General features: G+C 36.5%; 1 protein-coding gene across 1 annotated transcript in view; it reads left to right on the top strand.

The window, feature by feature from the left end:
- The window catches only part of GC (GC vitamin D binding protein), a 37,310-nt gene extending 18,530 nt beyond the window's left edge, over positions 1 to 18,780 (top strand). Inside the window, exons 5-13 of the mRNA XM_027087615.1 lie at positions 911 to 1,043; positions 1,344 to 1,438; positions 4,834 to 4,963; positions 5,978 to 6,180; positions 7,134 to 7,263; positions 7,690 to 7,787; positions 9,282 to 9,414; positions 14,479 to 14,530; positions 18,601 to 18,780. Of these exons, the coding sequence (XP_026943416.1) occupies positions 911 to 1,043; positions 1,344 to 1,438; positions 4,834 to 4,963; positions 5,978 to 6,180; positions 7,134 to 7,263; positions 7,690 to 7,787; positions 9,282 to 9,414; positions 14,479 to 14,511 (955 nt within the window). The 3' untranslated portion in view covers positions 14,512 to 14,530; positions 18,601 to 18,780. The remainder of the gene's footprint in view (positions 1 to 910; positions 1,044 to 1,343; positions 1,439 to 4,833; positions 4,964 to 5,977; positions 6,181 to 7,133; positions 7,264 to 7,689; positions 7,788 to 9,281; positions 9,415 to 14,478; positions 14,531 to 18,600) is intronic.
- The last annotated feature ends 960 nt before the right edge of the window (positions 18,781 to 19,740 follow it).

Genomic DNA, 19,740 nt, shown 5'->3' with positions numbered 1-19,740 from the left:
TTCTAGTATCTGAAGCAGACTCACTTGGATCCCCTGTCCACATGACACGTTCAAATATTTGACAGCAGCTGTTGTGATTCCTCTTATGTTAGGGATCCTTGCACGCTCCATCTGATAGAATTTTATTGCTGTGCACAAGTATTTAATTTCCAGTAGAGCATAAGAAATAAACAGTTTTTCATTCTTACAGTACATTCCCAGAAACACTTGTGAACATGACACTTGTTGTACCACATTAGTGGACATTATTACTTTTACCTTCTTGTTTAACATTCATGAAGAGCCGATTATATATTGATTCTTTACTCTCAGAAGATCATAAAGTTGTAAAAAAAATTATGATAATAGAAAAAAATATATATACACACACAGAAGTCAAAAGCAACATCATTCAAACTGGCTTTAGAAGTATGAAATCAAGGTCGTGATTTAATAAAAGTTGGTTGGCTTGCCCATCCCTGTAAATTCAGGGAGGATTTTGCCTAAGATCTCAGTCTCTTTAGATACTTAGTGGCTTATGCTCACAAAAATTAAAATAATTTCAACAAACAAGCCTATACACAGCAATTGTCTAGAATAAACAGATAATGAAAGATAATTCCATTACCTTCATTTCAATTTTTTCCACCAACGTTAATAAGCAGCTACCATAGGCCATGCATATGGCAGATGCTAAAGGAATAAAGGGACAAATGACCCCTCCCAAGTAATCTACATGGAAATTTAGAAACGATTTTTTAAATGAAGATATTGATTAAAAGTGACTAGTATTATCGCCCTTTCTCTAAATCCCTAGTGCTTTTTAGATATTATAACTATCAACTAACATGCACCCTTTTTCCATCAAAATACTTCTGAAAAAGACTGTTTCCCACAAATGTTTTGACCAATCCTATTTTTCCCCCCACAGATTTATGTATGAATATTCCATTAATTATGGACAAGCTCCTTTGACACTATTAGTCAGTTACACCAAGAGTTCTCTCTCCATGGTAGGGTTGTGCTGTACCTCACCAAACCCAACAGTATGCTTTTTGAAAGAGGTAAGTGTCATTTTGTTACATAGTTATGTTCTTTTTTCTTCTGCTTCTATTAATGCCGTTCCTTTCAAATAATGTTAGAAAGATTCCGATTCTGGAATCCGTAAACGTTTTTAAAATGTCTCTTTCGTATTTTGTTAATTGGAAAAAACACACAATCACCTCTGGGGAAAAAGTTCCGTTGGTCAGAATTCAGTTTTCTAGTCATCAAAAGGAGTCCAAATGGTCTCTTTTTGGCCATTCCTGCACACTGCTTTCAATGGATCCTGACCATCTAATGACATTCTCTCATTTATTTTCTAGAGACTTCAGCTTAAACATTTATCACTTCTCACCACAATATCAAACAGAATCTGTTCACAATACTCTGCTTATGGGAAGGAGAAATCAAGGCTCAGGTAAAGATTTAGCACCATCAGCATGTATAGCTGTTTGTTTCTGCACTATTGATCCATAATATTAGGATTCTCTAAGAAAATGTTTGTAATAGAAGATACAGACCATAGTGTTATGCTCCAATAATCCTCAAGTAGGGCCCAGTTATTTTTTCTTTTCTCTACACAAAATATGAATAAGGAACAAAACTTTTCTAAAACATAATTTGATTTTAATCAACCTTTTCCATATGCTCATATGGGAAGACTGGTAGACCACTAGAAATTATCTCCTCAGTATTCATATTAGCATGTATTACAAACACATGAGCAAAAACAATCGTTTTTATTCATCACGTGTTACTTGCTTTGCCTATGTTTTCCTTGGGAAAAAACTTCCTGAATTCTTGTTATATGAAGCTTTGTGCTCTATAGTGTACATCTCTTAAGCTTCATGAATTTATTCTAATTACTTACTTTGTTTATAAGCTTCACTTTGATTTTTGTATGGCTATTGTTAATTTCACAATTTTGACAGTTTCTATGTTTACACTTCCCTCAACTTCTCAGACATCTAGATTTGCCAGCTTTATATCTTCAGTATTTAGAGTCTCTTTAATTCCTTTTACTCTGATCCACAAGTGTTTTCCTCTAATGGTAATGAAAGAGTTCATGCTGGGACCAGATCTTAATGTTCCCCCAAAGGGCATAGAAACTACTTTCATGAGTCCTTTAAAAAATAGTCTTCCATTAGAACTACTGAAATACTAAATGGCATCTTCTCTAAAGCTTCCCTTTAGTTTTCCTTGCATTTAGAGTATTTGGCATGCAGGGCATAGGAATTCATAGTATAAAACCCCCTATAACAATATACATATATGTCTTAATCATAAATTTATACTTGTATTAGTGTCTAGGAATTTACTCCAAGGAACTATCACTGAGTGTGGACAAAGAGTTAGCTAAAAACATTGCTGCCACATTTTTTTAAATATGAAAAACTTAGATATTTCCTAATAGAGCACATTTAAATCAATCATGATATATCCATTTATGAGAGAATGCCATACAGTTTGTTATAATTATATTTTAAAAGAATATTTAATGAAAACAAAGTATTGCTAAAAGAAATCAAAACTACAAATAGACATTTCATGCTTATGGATTGGAAGAATTAATGTTGTAAAAATATCCATACTATCAAAGCAATCTACAGATTCAATGTAATCTCTATCAATATCCCAATGGTTTTTTTTTTTTTTTTTTGCTGAAACAGAAAAAAAATCACCCTAAAATTCATATGGAATATCAAGGGACTCCTTATAGCCAAAACAATCTGGAAAAAGAACAACAAAGTTGGAGGTCTCACACTTTGATTTCAAAACATGTTACAAAGCAACAGTAATAAAGACACTGTGGTATGGGCATAACAAGATGCAGAGAGACCAGTGGAAAAGAATAGAGCGCTCATATAGAAACCCTAATATATATGGCCAAATGATTTTCCACAAGGGTGCCAAAACTACATGATTGAGAAAAAAGTCTCTTCAACAAATGGTGCGGAAAAATTGGATTTGCACTTGCAAAAGAATGAAGTTGAACCCTTACCTTACACCATATATTAAAATTAATTCAAAATGGATTAAAGATCTAAATCTATAAAACTCCTAGAAGAAAACATAGGGAATAAACTTCAGGACATTGGATTTGGCAATTTCTTGGAAATGACAACAAAGCATAGGTCACAGCAAAAATAGATATACAGGACTACATCAAGCTTAAACTACTGCACTTTAAAGGAAAAAACCAAGTGAAAAGGCAATCTATGGGATGGAAGAAAATATTTGCAAGTCATCTATCTCATAAGGGTTTAATATCTAGAATGTGTAAGGAACTTCTACAGCTCAACAAAAAATAACTTGATTAAAAATAATTGAATAGATGATTCAACAAGAGATATGTAAGTGGAAAGATATTCAACATCACTAATCATAAGAGAAATACAAATCAAAGCCACAATGAGATATCATCTCACACCTGGTAGGATGGCCACTACCAAAAGAACAGAAAATGAGTGTTGGCAAGGATATGGAGAAATTGGAATCCTTGTGCACTGCTGATGGGAATGCAAAATGGTACAGCCATTGTGAAAGATAGTATGAAGGTTTCTCAAAAATTTAAAAATAGAGTCACCATATGATCCAGCAATCTCACTTCTGCATATATGTCCAGGGAAATTCAAAGCAGAACCTCAAGGAGATATTTGCACACCCATGTTAACTGCAGCATTATTCACAATAGTCAAGAGGTAGAAGCAACCCAAATGTCCACTGACAGATGAATGGATAATGTGTGATACGTACATACAATACATACCTATATTACATATTATATAGTCTTACATTCCTGTCACATGCTACAACATGGATGAACATTGAGGACATTAGGCTAAGCAAAATAAGCAGTCACAAAAGGACAAATACTGTATGATTTCACTCATATAGAATATTTAAAGTAATAAAAGTCATAGAAAAAGAAAGCAAAAAGGTAGAAGCTCACCAAAGGCTGAGGGTGGATCAGTGGGGAGGGGGCAGTATTTATGGGTTTCGAGTTTTAATTTTGCAAGATAAATTTCTAGAGATCTGTTATATAAAAGTAAATATACTTAACATTACTGAACTATACACTTAAAAATGGTTAAGATGGCCAATTTTATATGTTTTTTGCCGCAATTTAAAAAGAATGATATAGAACCTATTCCTGATATATTAAGTGAAAAAGGAAAATAGGTGAATGGTATAGCAGAGCATAATCGCTTATAAAATACCTTGTAAGCCTTATAAAACACTTCAGGGTAACACATCAAAACATCAACATTTATTAACTCTGTGGTCTAGCGCTATAGGTCTTCATTATTTCTTTTATCTGTAGTTTCTAAATGAACTTATGAAAATTTTTAAACATGATGAGGGGTCACAAAAACACAACGCTGGCCTTATGAATAGACATTAGTGCTTTCTTTATTGCCATTTTAGATCTAACATTTTTTTTATCACAACTATTTTTTTAACATCTTTATTGGAGTATAATTGCTTTACAATGTTGTGTTAGTTTCTGCTGTATAACAAAGTGAATCAGCTATACGTTAGATCTAACATTTTAATGGCATGCTTCAACTACGTAGATCTGGCCAGAAGAGAAGCTCTATATCAGTACTGAAAATATGAAAAGATTCATTGGGGATGACTGAATTCTGAATAGTGACTTCTGCACAAAGGATCCATCACATAGCAGTTGTGCTCTATGCAGCCACTGAGGAATTAAAATTATGCTATTACTCCTCCCGACTCTGTGTTCATAATGAAACCGAAAAAAACTGGGAATATGGGTAAACTACTAATTCATTTTTAACTGTTTAGCCATCTCATAAAATTTGCCCAAAAAGTGCCTACTGCAAATCTGGAGGATGTTTTGCCACTGGCTGAAGGTGTTACCACAATCCTCTCCAAGTGCTGTGAGTCTGCCTCTGAGGACTGCATGGCTAAGGAGGTAAGAAAATCACCATCATCATGAGCCACATACTGAGAGGCAGACTTTCTCCTAAGCTGCTTTTTATATGCATCATCTCAATGAATCCTCATATGTATCCTATGAAATTTAAATATATTGTTAACTCAGTTTTACAGATGAGGAAACAGAAGATTAGCAAGGATTAATAATTTGAAGTCATACAACTAGCAAGTGGCAAAGTCCACACACAAGGACAAGATTCTGATTCCCAAGACCTTACTCTACCTACAGAGTCCAATGCAGATCTACTAGTCGTATATAGTTAAGTTTAAATTAAACAAGTTTAAACTTCAACTTTGGTAACACTAGCCACTTTTCAAATGCTCAGTATTGCACAGTACAGATAGAAATTATTTCATCATTCATCATCTGTTCTATTAGACAACACAACCATTAAAGTGTCTAATGTTTTTGTTATGTCTATTAAAATTTGATAGCCATCCAAATTTCTCACCTTTCATTTATATAATCCTTTCAAGTAGATACAAATTTGAACTGTTACTTAAATAAAAGTCACTACGTGTCTGTGGACCTCTTTAGAGATAGATACTTTGTTACCTGGCCTTTTTTCATTAAGGATACCTGTCTATGTCCATAGATGTTTTTCTATAACCTGACTTATAATGGCTAAGTGGGACTCTATGTATGTATTGCATATGCTGCATTAATCTACCTAGATATGCCATCTTTTTATTTAACCAGTCCCCTTTTATTGGATTTAGGTTGTTTCAGTTTAATATGTTAAGCAATGCTGCCCTTAATAGCCTTATAGCTAAATCTTCCCTTCACCCATAATTATTTTCTGAGAGTAAATTCGTGGAAATCAGATTGTATACTTTAAGGCTCTTAGTACACATTGACAAATTGCCCTCCGCAAATGTCCTACCAATGTACCTTGAAAGAGCATTCACACTGACTTCTGTAAGCCTTCCTTATTTTTAATTAGACTAACTAGGAAACTAACAATGCACAAACTCACAATTGCTTTTGTAGCTGCCTGAGTACACAGTAAAAATCTGTGACAACTTATCCACAAAGAATTCTAAGTTTAAGGACTGTTGTCAAGAAAGAACACCCATGGACATTTTTGTGTGCACTTACTTCATGCCAGCTGCCCAAAACCCCGACCTACCAGATGTCAAGTTGCCCACAAACAAAGATGTGTGTGATAAAGGAAACACCAAAGTCCTGGATCAGTAAGTAGGGTTGATCTAATTTGACAGTATTGATATTCACTAGTATTAAGTGACAAAGAAATTAAAATGGGAAGAAATAGTAAGCCTTTATCTGTTTTCCTCCAGCTAAGAACTAAAATAAACCATTGGTTGCGTATACTGAGTTGCATGAACTACGAGTATGTGTATACTTGAGGTGTAAAAATATTTCTTAATTAAGTCAACAGGCCCTAAAATCAATTACCAGTATTAGAGAGCAGGATTTAGACTGAATTTGGATTGAAACTAATTTACATTTGTCTAAGTACTCATTGTTTTTTTTTTTTGCGGTACGCGGGCCTCTCACTGCTGTGGCCTCTCCCGTTGCGGAGCACAGGCTCCAGACGCGCAGGCTCAGTGGCCATGGCTCACGGGCCCAGCCGCTCCGCGGTATGTGGGATCTTCCCAGACCGGGGCACGAACCCGTGTCCCCTGCATAGGCAGGCGGACTCTCAACCACTGCGCCACCAGGGAAGCCCCTCATTGTTTTTATAAATGCATAAACAATGGGATGAGACAATGGAAGAATTTACACAAACTGCTTTCACAGAAAAGCTACCTAAGTTACTCACTTGATGCTTTATATAGGGTTCATTGTATTATAGTTGCATAAAGGACAGTTCCATAGGCATGTGAAGTAGATCTGTTTATATATAAATATATAAACAAATTTATATGTAGTACATACAGCATTTTACTTGAGTTAAATTAACTAGTTACAATAGCTTCAAAGCAACTGTTAATAATTTGCATTCAAATGAGAATATTGATTTTAACTTCAAACCTGTTGATTTGGAGTCAATTTTAATTAAATCTTATTTTTAATTAAGAAGGCAGGTATTCTGCCTTAATAGATGTCAAATTTCAAAACATGACATGCCTCCACAAATCTACCCATTGTTAAAGAGCGTTATCTCCTTTCTCTTTCATGCCAGGTATGCGTTCGATCTAAGTAGGAAGACTCATATTCCAGAAGTATTCCTCAGTAAAATACTTGAGCCAACCCTGAAAAGCCTTGATGAATGCTGCCACTCTGAAGACTCTACTGCCTGTTTCAATGCTAAGGTACAATGTGCTATATTTTCTTTATCAACTTTGCTATAGATCAAGGGTTGGCAAACTGCAGCTCATAGGGCAAATCTGGCCTGGTGTCTGTGATCTCAGAATGGTCTTACATTTTTAAATGCCCTAAAAATAATAATATTATACATGAAAATTATATAAGACTCCAACATCAGTGTTCATAAAGTTTCATTGGCATATAGCTCTACTTATTGTTTATGGCTGTTTTGCCATGGTGGTAGTTGAGTAGGTACAGCAGAGACTGTATAGGACTTACAAAGCTTAAAATATTTACAATCTGGTCTTACGTAGAAAATGTTAGCCAATATCTGATATAGATAATAAACACTCATCTTGATACATTGCATGGAGTTCTGATTTAACATCTCCCTGGACAGTGTTTCAAGACAAATAACTGTTTTCTTACAGGGTCCTCAATTGACGACAGAACTATCTTCTTTCATTGAAAAGGGACAAGAACTGTGTGCCGATTATTCAGAAAACACATTTACTGAGTACAAGAAAAAGTAAGGGACTTGTTCTGGCTGATTCCTCCAAATTTATCAATAATAGTAGCCCAGTACTGCTATTTGAAGAAGAGTTGAAGACTTTAGATGTGCTAAGCCCAAAAGGAAGGCATTTCTTTATAAATAAGTGTTAACACTAAAATAATAATAAGTTTTACTGGCTTCCTGGAAAATCTCTGTTGAGAAGATCATATCATTCTCAACTTGATTAATTTCTTAGATTCATTTCAAATCATTTTGAACAACACAGATCCAGCAAGCACAAATACAACCCCACAAAAAGACCTTTATAAAGAATCCCAAAAGGATGACACCTTCTTCAGTGACCCCCAGGAAGTCTACCTTAACAAAGCTCTAAAAGAAAAAAAGCTGTGAAATCCTTAAGTTCAAAATGGTTATTTCCCAGTTATCAGGAAATTACATAATTAATAGATCATGGAGGCGTTATAGAATGTTACAGATAATGCAAGATTAAGTTCTCTGCCAACAGTTTTGAACTCCAGGATGACACGGGGCAACTGAGTGATAATTTATATAATCTCAATACATTAAAAATGTTAATGCAGTCAAATTGACATTTTGAGTTTTGAAAGTAGAGAAGATGGAAACGATTGAGTCTAGGTATTTACAATCCCATACATGCCCTTTTTCTCCCTATCCTACCAGAGTTCCTTCTGGTCTGACTTGCTTTCCCTCCCAGCTGGAACCAATTCTTTTCAATAACCTTTTTATAAGCAGGCTAGTCACCCTCACCCTGTTGTCCTTTCCCTGTATCCATTTTACTAATCCCAAATCCAGATAAACTTGGGTTTCTACTACTTCCCAATCCCACTACTGAGTGGGCTGGCAAGTATTTCTTGGAGAAAGGCGTAAACCAGGCTGAGTCATAAACCATTATGAGGGTAGAGAGTTACCAAGATCATAGACCAATCAAACTGGGAGAGAATCAAGAGAATTCAGATCCTAGCACCGTCTTGAAAGGGAGCTAGAGAGTTAGTTAATAGTAGAGCTAAAAACAAGAGCCAAAGTTTCTAACCTTTTTTGTGTTTTCTAGTATAGCTAGTTGAGAAGTAGGCAAACTGAAGGGAAAATTACATAAAATGAGGGAGAATACATGAAGGTGACAAAGTCCTGTAAGGGAAGTATTCTTTGAGGAGTTTGAAATCTAGAACTTGAGAGAAGATGAAAGGTCAGGGAGAATAGAGGAGGAAGTCATCCATGCTGATTGATGCAACTGAGCGAATGAAAGGGGAAAGGCGGGAATTCAAATTCAGCAACAGTTTGTATGTTTACTTTCATGATCTAAAGAGACGGGTTTCACTTTCTAATCTCAAATTGAGGCACTAAAAATCATTCCACAGATATTAAGTTTTCTTAAGAAGGGCAACTATATTTTCCTTTTTTGTTGCTAAAGATCTGAAGTGGCTATCATTTTGCACTAGACATGTTTATAAAACACATCTAGTAAAACTTTACATAAAATTGGCCTTTCAGACTGGCAGAGAGGCTAAGAGGAAAACTGCCTGATGCCACAGAGACAGAACTCGAAGAGCTGGTTGACAAGCGCTCAGACTTTGCGTCCAAGTGTTGTTCTATAAACTCACCTCCTCTCTACTGCAATTCAGAGGTAAGAAAATTTAACCCTCTACTTAATCACTGCATAGTATTAAGAACTTATATAGTAAGATTTACTCATTTGTTATTGATTGCCTGATGGAGAAATATTTTGTTGGCCTTTTCAGATGCAGTAATCCGTTTGTTTACATCCTCCATTTGACCCATTATTCTCCAGCAGTCATTTCAGAATGCGATATTAGAATAGTCAAAAAAGATAAAGAGAGCACTTCATTTCACTTTACAGCTAATTTGGAGGTATTAGTGACAATTCCAAGAATTTTGATGTCTCACCCATTCTATTTCTGCAGTATAGAGGCAGGGTTAAGAACAACTCTATGCTATACCAAAATAGCATCTTCCTTTGCTCATCTCTTTCTAAAGTTCATGATATTAAGTTGTATCCCTTTTGGCAGGATTTAACTATTGTTGGTTTTGTTGTCTATTGGGAAGGAAACATTTATGATCCATTTTGGACCCATCATTTTTGCTTTTACATAAAAGTAATTTAACTATAGTGTAAAAGTTAATACTACGGAGCTTCCCTGGTGGCGCAGTGGTTGAGAGTCCGCCTGCCGATGCAGGGGACACAGGTTCGTGCCCCGGCCCGGGAAGATCCCACATGCCGCGGAGAGGCTGGGCCCATGAGCCATGGCCGCTGGGCATGCGCGTCCGGAGCCTGGGCTCCGCAACGGGAGAGGCCACAACAGCGAGAGGCCCGCGTACCGCAAATAAAGAAATAAATAAATAAAAAGAAAATAAATTAAAAAAAAAGTTAATACTACTTAGGCCAGTGATTTAATGCCAATCAGAAGTCCCTTTCTATAAGTTAAAGAACTTTTTCAAGAACTTACATGAATTTTTGTTCATCTAAACCATGAAAGCAACAAAGGCTGGTTTCATTTTATTATTCTATTATTTTTCTATTCTATTTCTATTACTATTCTATCAGAGCACATTTGATAATATCCTAAAACTTAATAAAAATCACAAAAGTTTGTGTGTCAGAAGAAAACCTTGAAGCTCATTTAGTGTACTTTTTTACTCAGTTAATCCCTTCCACAGGTCATTCAGCTTCCATTTAAATACAGTCAATTTATTTTCTCTTAGAGGTAGACTACTTTCACTGCCCAGTGGCTTCATTTATGAGAACATTTTTCTATAAACTAAACCATGATATTCTCCTCATAATTTCTACTGAGTCTAGTCTGGCTTTCTCTACCAACTAGAAAATGTCTTTCTCTCTTCTCAGTAGAGGCTCTTTTATATTTGAAGTGGTTTTTGGAAAGTCAGACTGTGAAAAGCTGTTTGTGCCTTTGTTTTTGTTCTTTTGAGTTTGGGGTTATACGTACCAATTCTCTTAACGTTTTAGTGAAGTTTTGTTTTTCACCGTATACTGCCAAACAAAGCCTTAAATTAACAAATCGAGCTACATCATATTGTTTGTCTTTCTTCTCTATACCCTTGAAGATTCTGATTTCTCCTCCAATTTCCATGTATACACTCCAATCCCAAACCTATTTGCCAACCTTGTTTGTAATAATTTGTAAAGTCAGAATTCCAGACGAAAAGGGTACAACAGAATAAAATCCTGTTCTTTAAATTCTGCTGAGAAATATATCATGTTCACCTTTCATTAAAATTCAAAACAAGTAAGATTCTAAACAAAAACTGAAAGACTTGGAGTATTAGGATATTTTGGTCATTATCGGCATTAAAATATTTAGCATAAGGCAACTAAATAGAACAGTTCCTTCCTGGACTACCAACTGGCTTTGGGTAATATAAATAGCTGCTTAGGCTGCCTTTTCCAGAAGGGGGGAAAAAAAAAGTCACCTAAAAGGTGTTTTCTATCAGCAGAATTTGCTCTGACGGTCTCATGCAGTCATCAAGGAAAAAAAAAAGCCTAAATCCTTTTCTTATATTCTGTCAAAATACCACTTTTGTAACCCATCTCTAGTCCCATCATCTGTTCATCCAGCTACACAGTTTTTGACCTCATGCGAGACAAACTGAGCTTTATGCACGAAGCACGTGCTTCCTTCAAGCCTCTTGCTTTTCATTTCTTTAATCTGCTTTTCACTATATTTTTCATTATAACACATTGCCGTTTTAAAACTTTATTTTCAACAACCATGATGAGAAGGAGTTTGGTAGTGTTCTCTTTTCTTGCTGTATAACCAGTAAATTTATAGCAGTGCTGCTGCTGAGTAGCCAGACTTTCCGTAATAGCTAAAGAACAGTGAGAGGAATGGAGTTGAGATACTCATGAACATTTGATTATTTAGAGCCCTCGGACGTTAGACCCTCTGGTGTTCGTTAGCCTTTTTGATTGTCTTTCTACGTTAATCTCATTGTGAGGTAGGTGTGCTCACCTCTGCTTTCTGACTTCAATCTGCTAGAACAGCATTCACTTTAATTCTCAATGCTTAGTGTAAATATTTGTCCCATTTACCCTATAATTTGGATTATAACTTCTCATTAAGTTTATCATTTAATCTCCTCATCCAAATGCTTGACAGTTTCTTTTCCTTATAAGTAGTGCCCATCTACTACATTCACTCCAAGTCATTTATATCCAGGGATCCATTTCTGTCTGCCATTCTAAATATACTTGACACAGTTGCTAGAAGAGTGGCAGAAGGGGCCTCTGAACCATACTAGATCAGTGTTTCATTACGTGGTCATCTACCCCTACCTACCCTCACCCTGATCTTGAAATGATCAGGAAATAGAACCATCAGTGTAATCTTCTTTCGGCTCTACCATGGCACTCAGGACTGGTCCATTTTTATATTCCGTAGAGGCCCACTGACTGTAGAAAAACTTACCGCTACAAAATTAGACTTGATTTTTATTCCTCTCCATCATTCAGGCAAGGCATCCCTGTTCATTCTTCTGAAAACTCATTACTATGCTATCCCTAAGATGTCCCAACAGATTTCCCAAAGTTTTCAGAAAGCCACTGTTATGTGCTGGAGTTGATCATTAAAATTTCGAAGACAGTCAAATGCAAATAGCCAAGAGAAGCTGGGCAAAGAGGAGACTGACTCTTCCTCTCTCATCCCCTTCACCTCCTTCTCTCCCCTTTTCTTCTCTCCCATACTTCAGGAAAAATTGTTACATCTCTCAGTATAAGTAGATTTTATAATCCTCAGTATCATAGCTAGCAATTATTAAACAATTTCTATTTCTTAGGCAGGATATTAATAGCTTTACATGTATTTATAGAATGATCTAAAACAATTCTAAATGTTAGGTAACATTATAATTCCCCTTTACACATGGGTTGAGTGAGATATACAGAGATTATATAAGGAAAATCGTAAGTTTATTTAATGAGTCTGTTACCTGTCACTCCATGTCATTGTCAGAATTCAGCCCAAATTTAGCTAATAATGACAAAGGCAAATTACTGATACCGGAAGACTATTAATTACTGACTGAAAATCCAAAATTATTGTTAAAATAGCAAAAATGATACCAGGTCAGTAGTATCATTCTGAATTCCATTCATCCCACTTCCTTGGAATCTTCTTTCATTAGTTACACTCTTTTGTTTCAACAATACCTTTTTAATGATTCTAATTTAAAGTTACTTATCTCCTGATCTTAAAAAACTAAGATACTTTAGACACTACTCCCTAGCTACTTTTCTCCTTCCCTTACAGCCAAGATTCTTGAAAGAACAGTATATACTCTCATTCCTTACACCTCTTATTAATTCCTCTACCCTTTGCAGTATGGCTTCTGATGCTACCATACCACTAATGGCAAAGTCACACTGAAATCTTCTTGCTAAATCTAATAAACATTTTTCAGTCCTTATCTTACCAGCCTTCTCTGCAAAACACTTGATACCCACAATTATTTTTCTTCTTGAAACAATTGTCATCTGCATTATCATATTCTACCTTTTTCCTTCTGACTCTTCCCTTCTTACTCCCTTTAGTATTGTCTTCCTCTCTGCCTATCCCTTAAGTTTCCATGTTTTCCAGAGTTTTTCCTTGATCTTCTTCACTTTTCATGACATGACATTTTCCCTGAGTGTTCTCATCCATGGACATGCCTTCAATCTTCAAACCTCTACCTCTAGCCAGAATCTCTCCCCTCAGCACGAACATTTTTATCCAACTGTCCATGGGGGCTCTCTTGTCCCACAAGAAATTCAAACTCAACATGCCCAAAGTCTTTCCCCTAAAACCCCCTCTTATTTCCTAAATGTATAAATATTATCGTCATTCACATTGTCTAAAATGGAATCCTTGACTTCTATATACATTCAACTAAATTCCAAATCCTATCAATTCTAACTCTTCAGTATCTCTCAGTAGATACCTTCTTCTACATTATCAGTACTCTTAGGCAATCTTTGCCGGGATTACACCCTTGGTCTCCCATCTCCAGTCTTCCTCCAGTGCCTCACACCCAATTCCATCTCTATACTGAGGTCAAAATAACCTTTGCAAAGCACAAAATGGTTAATACATTCTAATTGCTCTCTGTTGCTTCTAAATTGAAGTCCAATTTTCTTTTTTAATCAAAGAATTTGGACCCTTGGTTTCCTCTCCAAACTGATCATTACTTCTTGCTCCTCTTGTGTTGGTTCTCCTGAACTACTTGCAATTTTTCAAGTACATTAAAGTTGCTCTCACCTCAAGGTTTTGCACCTAATGACTCATCCTAGATTGCCCTATTCGCACCCTATAACGTGGCTCAATCTTTCATCAAGATTCTGGATTCAGTTTAGACACCACCTCCTCTGGGAATGCTTCCCTGGCCCCCAAGCTGTTATGCTTTAACATTCAGTGCACACCCAATAATTAGCGCCTATTAACTATTGTCATTTTTTCCTCGTCTTTTTTCCTGGAATACTGTAAACTCTTCAAGAGCAGGGACACAGTAAAACTAAATAAGGATGTGAAGGATGGTCAATTAAAAGTTCAATATAAAACTGCATTTTGACAAGAATCCTTTCCTCTAAACAAGGTTCAAAAAAATTTGTTATACCTTTTGAAATGAGCTTCTAGTCTACAAACAAAACACTCCATGATTTAAATAATTTTTTTCATTTCAGATTGATGCTGTAATGAATACCCTACAGTCCTGATGCATGTGTACTGTCTTAGGTAAGTACAGTTTTTAAAGGCAGCAAAGAACCCAGCTTTGTACAATGTATCTTTAAAATCATAATGGGAAGGAGACTATTTGTCCAAATTATTCTAACAATTATTTAAAGTCATTTTATGAGACTATTTTATGAGATGAGAATATTAAGCATATGGAAAAGTCAAGGAGCTTACGCAAGTATATACGACCAACTTCTGACAAATTTAGGACTAGAATTCAGATCCTCAGCCTGGTACTATATCCATCTTAACCTCACATCTAAGATAATGACAGTATAGAGATCATTTCAGGTATTTTAATGCATTCAGTAGAAAAAACTGAGTTCAAAGACAGAGACCATCAAGTCTTAAAGATAACATGGCAGGATTCTCAGAAGGAAAGCGGCATTCCTCAAATTAAAGCAACACTGTTGAAATAGTACCACTTCCTTCTTTCAGATATTACATTTTCACCCATTAAGAAATGCCTGATAAAGATATTAAAAGTATAAAATAATTTCGATAGAACTCCATACTTTAAACTGAAGGTGATCTCAACTGTGCACATTTCTACAAAAATATTTTCTCTCTAGATTTAACTGTATTCATTTTAAAGATATTGCTTCTGGGCTTCCCTGGTGGCGCAGTGGTTGAGAGACCGCCTGCCGACGCAGGGGACATGGGTTCGTGCCCCGGTCTGGGAAGATCCCACATGCCGCGGAGCGGCTGGCCCGTGAGCCATGGCCGCTGAGCCTGCGCGTCCGGAGCCTGTGCTCCGCAACGGGAGAGGCCACAACAGTGAGAGGCCCGCGTACCGCAACAACAACAAAAAAATATATTGCTTCTGAAATTTAAAAAAATGATTTAAAAAAGTGGTTTTGGCTTATCTCACATCTTAAACAGGCTTTTCAATGATGTAAAGTTTTAACTTTGCCGATTTACTGGTATCTTTTCCTAAAATGATATGAAAGCAAAAGCCTTTGACTAATGAAATTCAAGCTTCCAACTATCAACAATATGAATCATTAGAAACAGCAAAAGAAAATTAACATTCTGAGAGGAACTGCAATGGAGATGATCAAGGAAACTCATTTTTGGAATCACCCAATCTGGATTAGAAACCCCTCTCTGTCTATCTTCATAAACTTAAATTATACTGCCTAGAGCTCAGTTCCCTTTTCTGTAAGAAGAAAATTGTAATATCTACTTCTCAGCATTGTTGTAATGATTAAGTGAAATGATTATGCATATAAAATTCCTAGAAAATAGTAGCAGTAATACTAGCAAAGTTGTTACTGCTGCCGCTTCTACTACTGATACAACTGTTGACTAAAGAAAAACATACAACCTGAAAGTTGTGAGTTATGTTTTATTTGGGGACCTTACTGAAGACTATAGCCCAGGAGACAGCCTCTCAGATAGCTCTGAGGAGGTAAAGGAGGAGCCAGGATATATAGGTGTTTTTTTTGCTGAAAAAACAAACATGAAGTTGAACATCAAAGATTATTGCTAATCACAAAGAACAGACATCTCAAGTTAATGATTTTAGTTCTTTTCTATTATATGGGAAGGTGCAAGAATCCGGGGTCATTGAAATTATTGCTTTAGATATGCATAGGGCCAGAATCCAGAGCACGGAAAGTTTTGTTTTTCTCCATCCTGAATTCCCCTCAGGGCGCACTGTCAGGACGACTGCAGTGTCTGACGGCAGGCAACATTCTTTGTCTGCAATATGAATCTAAACTAAAACAAGTTTCCCTGCCTATATATTCTTGTGCTTTTGCACATGAATATTGTGTCTTAAAGGGAAAGTAAGTTCACTGAACTCTTTCTGGAGAAAAAGGCCACACCTGAAACTAATATGTCACTTATACCTCAATTAAAAAATTAAAAGTGAAGTTACTTCAGTATAACTATTCTAGAGTTAAAAACAGTATCTGGTCTCTGTTGCTGCTAAACTAATCGTTTTCCCTCATTTAAATTAATTCAGTCTCCCTTCATCTCAATCCACATATAATCTATATAGAGTTAAAATCCCAATACACAAGTTACCTCACCTCCCACCCTTTGAGGTATCCCTAGCCTTAATAAGACTTCGGGTTGTTTGGAAAGCCATATAACTTCGCCTTTGAATTTGTCTTCACCGGATTATGTTATTCTCTAGGAACTCAGTGCATTTTTTGGTGTCTCATGTATATTCATATTCTTTCAGTACCTGGGAGCACAAATTGAAAGAGAGAGTATTTTAAGGAGACGTAACACTAATTTGATAGAGTTTTTTTTTTAACCTAACAACTTTCTGAAATATTTAATGCTAGCATTAAATTAACAGGTAAACTGTTTTTCTCAGTGACAGATTAATGAAGGGTTCTAATATACTGGTTCTTCTGGTTCTAGTCATTATCTTCTATAAATACTTTATCATTTCTCTCGCATTAGGCAATATTTTTCTATGGCCTTTAATTAGTCCTTCAATTTCTGCATCACCCAAACACATTTTGATCAGCTAGAAGGAAGCCCTAAAAATCACTCACATATTCCTTCCATAGGTTTCAAGCTCTATTTTACCCACTGCCTGTTTATTATAACCACAACCTGCAATTATAAAGGGTTGTTATATTTGGAGCAGTTATGTGGCTTTGAAAGAGCAAATTATACCTTGTTCACAAGGTTGTGGGACTGGGGCACTTGATGTCTAGAAATAATGATGCCATAACCTAAAAGTTCTACTAGGTTTCTAGAACACAGCCAGCAGATTATGATTCTTGGGTTCCAGGTAGAATTCTGTAGCTCTGTAGGACAATCCTGGATCCATTTAATTATCAGCAGTTGTGAGCTGCTCTGAATCCAGCACTTGACTTTGATTCCAAACTAAGTAGTGAGCACTTGTCTTCCCTCCCCCATCTCCCTACAGACCAGCCTTTTCTTCATATCTTAAATTGCTGTAGAATATATCCAAGTTCTTCTATGGTTTTTCTTACTCTAACAATTATGCTCTTGATGACAGAAGTGGCACATTATTTAGCGTGAAGCAGTTCCTAAATCCATTAAACTAACTTTGGCTGGCTATGTATTTTTCACTGAAAGCCTACCCCACTCGAGATGTGAACAGCTTATAGAAGCTGAAGCCTTTGTCTCAAGGTGTTCCCATCCTTAGGTACACCCACAATTCATGTCTTCCACTCAACAGCTTGATGCTATTTCATTCTTAACTAAAGTCTTTTTATAAAACGACTTGTCATCTTGACAGTTATTGGGCCCCTTGATCAATTTCTTCTAACCCCCAAGTTGATTGTGACCACATTTGCATGCCCCATTGGAGAAGGAATTACTGTCTTTTGATAAATCCCACAAAGCCAGTTATCTTTTGCCTTCAGCTTTGGAAACAATTAGTGTTCCTTGGGTTGCCAACAGATAAAGGAGTTAGCTCATGCTGCGGAATCGAGTCAGAGGGAAAATACTACTAGAATCACACTCAGCACAACTAGGTGCTGACACCACAAGAGAAACATATGAGGGAAGCATGGAGGTGTCTCCTTTCTCATCCTCACTCCAAGGCATAAACTCATTGAGGTCAATGAAAGATGGAATTTCTCGCACTGTGCAAACAGAATTATGATACAACCCTGCTGTAGTGTCTTGGAAAAGAAAACAAGGGGGAGACACATTTGCTTCATTACAAAGTAGAAGGTGATTTGATTAAAACCTCACACTCAGTGAGGTACTAAAATAACAACAACTATTATCTCAGTCCCATGACTGAGGGGCCTCATGTGCATTGGTTGTTTATTTTCGCTCTGGCAGTGATTATTCATACTCATACATCAGAAACTTACATACACCATTAGTTCAAAGAAAAAGAAACTGTACGATGTACCTTAGCATAACAGTGATGGCTTTATATTCAGGCCTTGGGAATTTCTTACATTGACTCCGGACCCATCAGGTGGGCTGTAGTGGATACACGGGTCACGCTAGACAGGTTTATCTTTATGCGTAATAACCTGACCTTATATGCATCTGTTGAACTGTAGGATGATTGTCGCCCATTAGCTCTGGTTTTCTAACATTTATTTCCATTATTCCCACAGACCTAGAGCTGGAACCACTCTGGGAATGACATCTGACGGCCTAACCTAAGCAAAACCAGAGCTCCTGGGGAGACAACTAGGATACTCCCTGCTTGTTATCAGCTGCAATAGCCTCGTACTATTGTTAATGTTAAGTATGATGATCTGTTAAGAAAATAAATGGAACTACAATGCAAACCATAAATGCTACTGAGCATGATGCTACCATGTTGATCTCCAGCACTATTCCTGTGACCTTCACCAAGACACGACAGGAGGCAGCCTCAGCCTCACAAGGCCCTGCTTTTTTCTAGATTTGCTGTGTCCTAAAAGATTCACAGCATAAGCATCCACTTTACACTTCCCAGCACACTGAGCTCCATGCCTTGATCGCTTCTCAGGCTTAATACGTACCATTAAGAAAAAGTTAACAGCCTTCTACCATAAATAGCCCAGAAGAGCTCACTTCGTAAAGACAAATTTTGTTTTTAATTAAAGAAAAAGCAGCCTCCCTGAGGATACCTTCTTGCTCCCAGCTGCAAGTTGTACGCCATTAATTAGGTAGTATCTTCCTGGCAACAAGTTTATTGTTGCTAAAGACGAGTCCTCAGAGCAATTTATTGGGTCAAAGTTCTAAATACAATGATTTCAGCTGAATTCGATTTACCGTATATACACTATAAGGTACTATTTCTATGTGCTTGATTTGCCCATGGAAACTGAAGGTGTTCTAACTCAACAGATTTTGCTTTGAAAGAAAGATTATGTTTTCAGAATCAATGCTCCTCTGAAACCAATACAAGCCAAGGAAAGCCTTCTATATTTATAGTTAACTGCTTCAAGGAATTGAAATTCATCTCGTGGTAGATGTAGAGTTTTATGGTAGAGAGGAAGCATGTTTTACAGCAAATATAACTGGAGTCATATTAACCAAAATCATCCCTGGTCCCCTCCCAAGATTCTAAGCCCCAGCAGGTTGCATTTCATTAACTAAACCAAGATCAGGTGCTCAAGACTTCAGCTACCAAGAACTGGGAAAGCCAACGCCTGCTCCTTGCAGCTTCTGCAGCAGAATGTGCAGTTCTACCCTCCCACAAAGATTCCAAGAGGGAAAATTAACCTCAAACAGGGAAGTTCTTCAGGTGATTCCATGAAGTAAAA

Source organism: Aethalodelphis obliquidens, unplaced genomic scaffold, assembly GCF_003676395.1.
Source record: "Aethalodelphis obliquidens isolate GAN/ISIS:26980383/991018 unplaced genomic scaffold, ASM367639v1 scaffold59, whole genome shotgun sequence".
NCBI lineage: Eukaryota > Metazoa > Chordata > Mammalia > Artiodactyla > Delphinidae > Aethalodelphis > Aethalodelphis obliquidens.
This window is presented reverse-complemented; position numbering and strand designations above follow the sequence as displayed.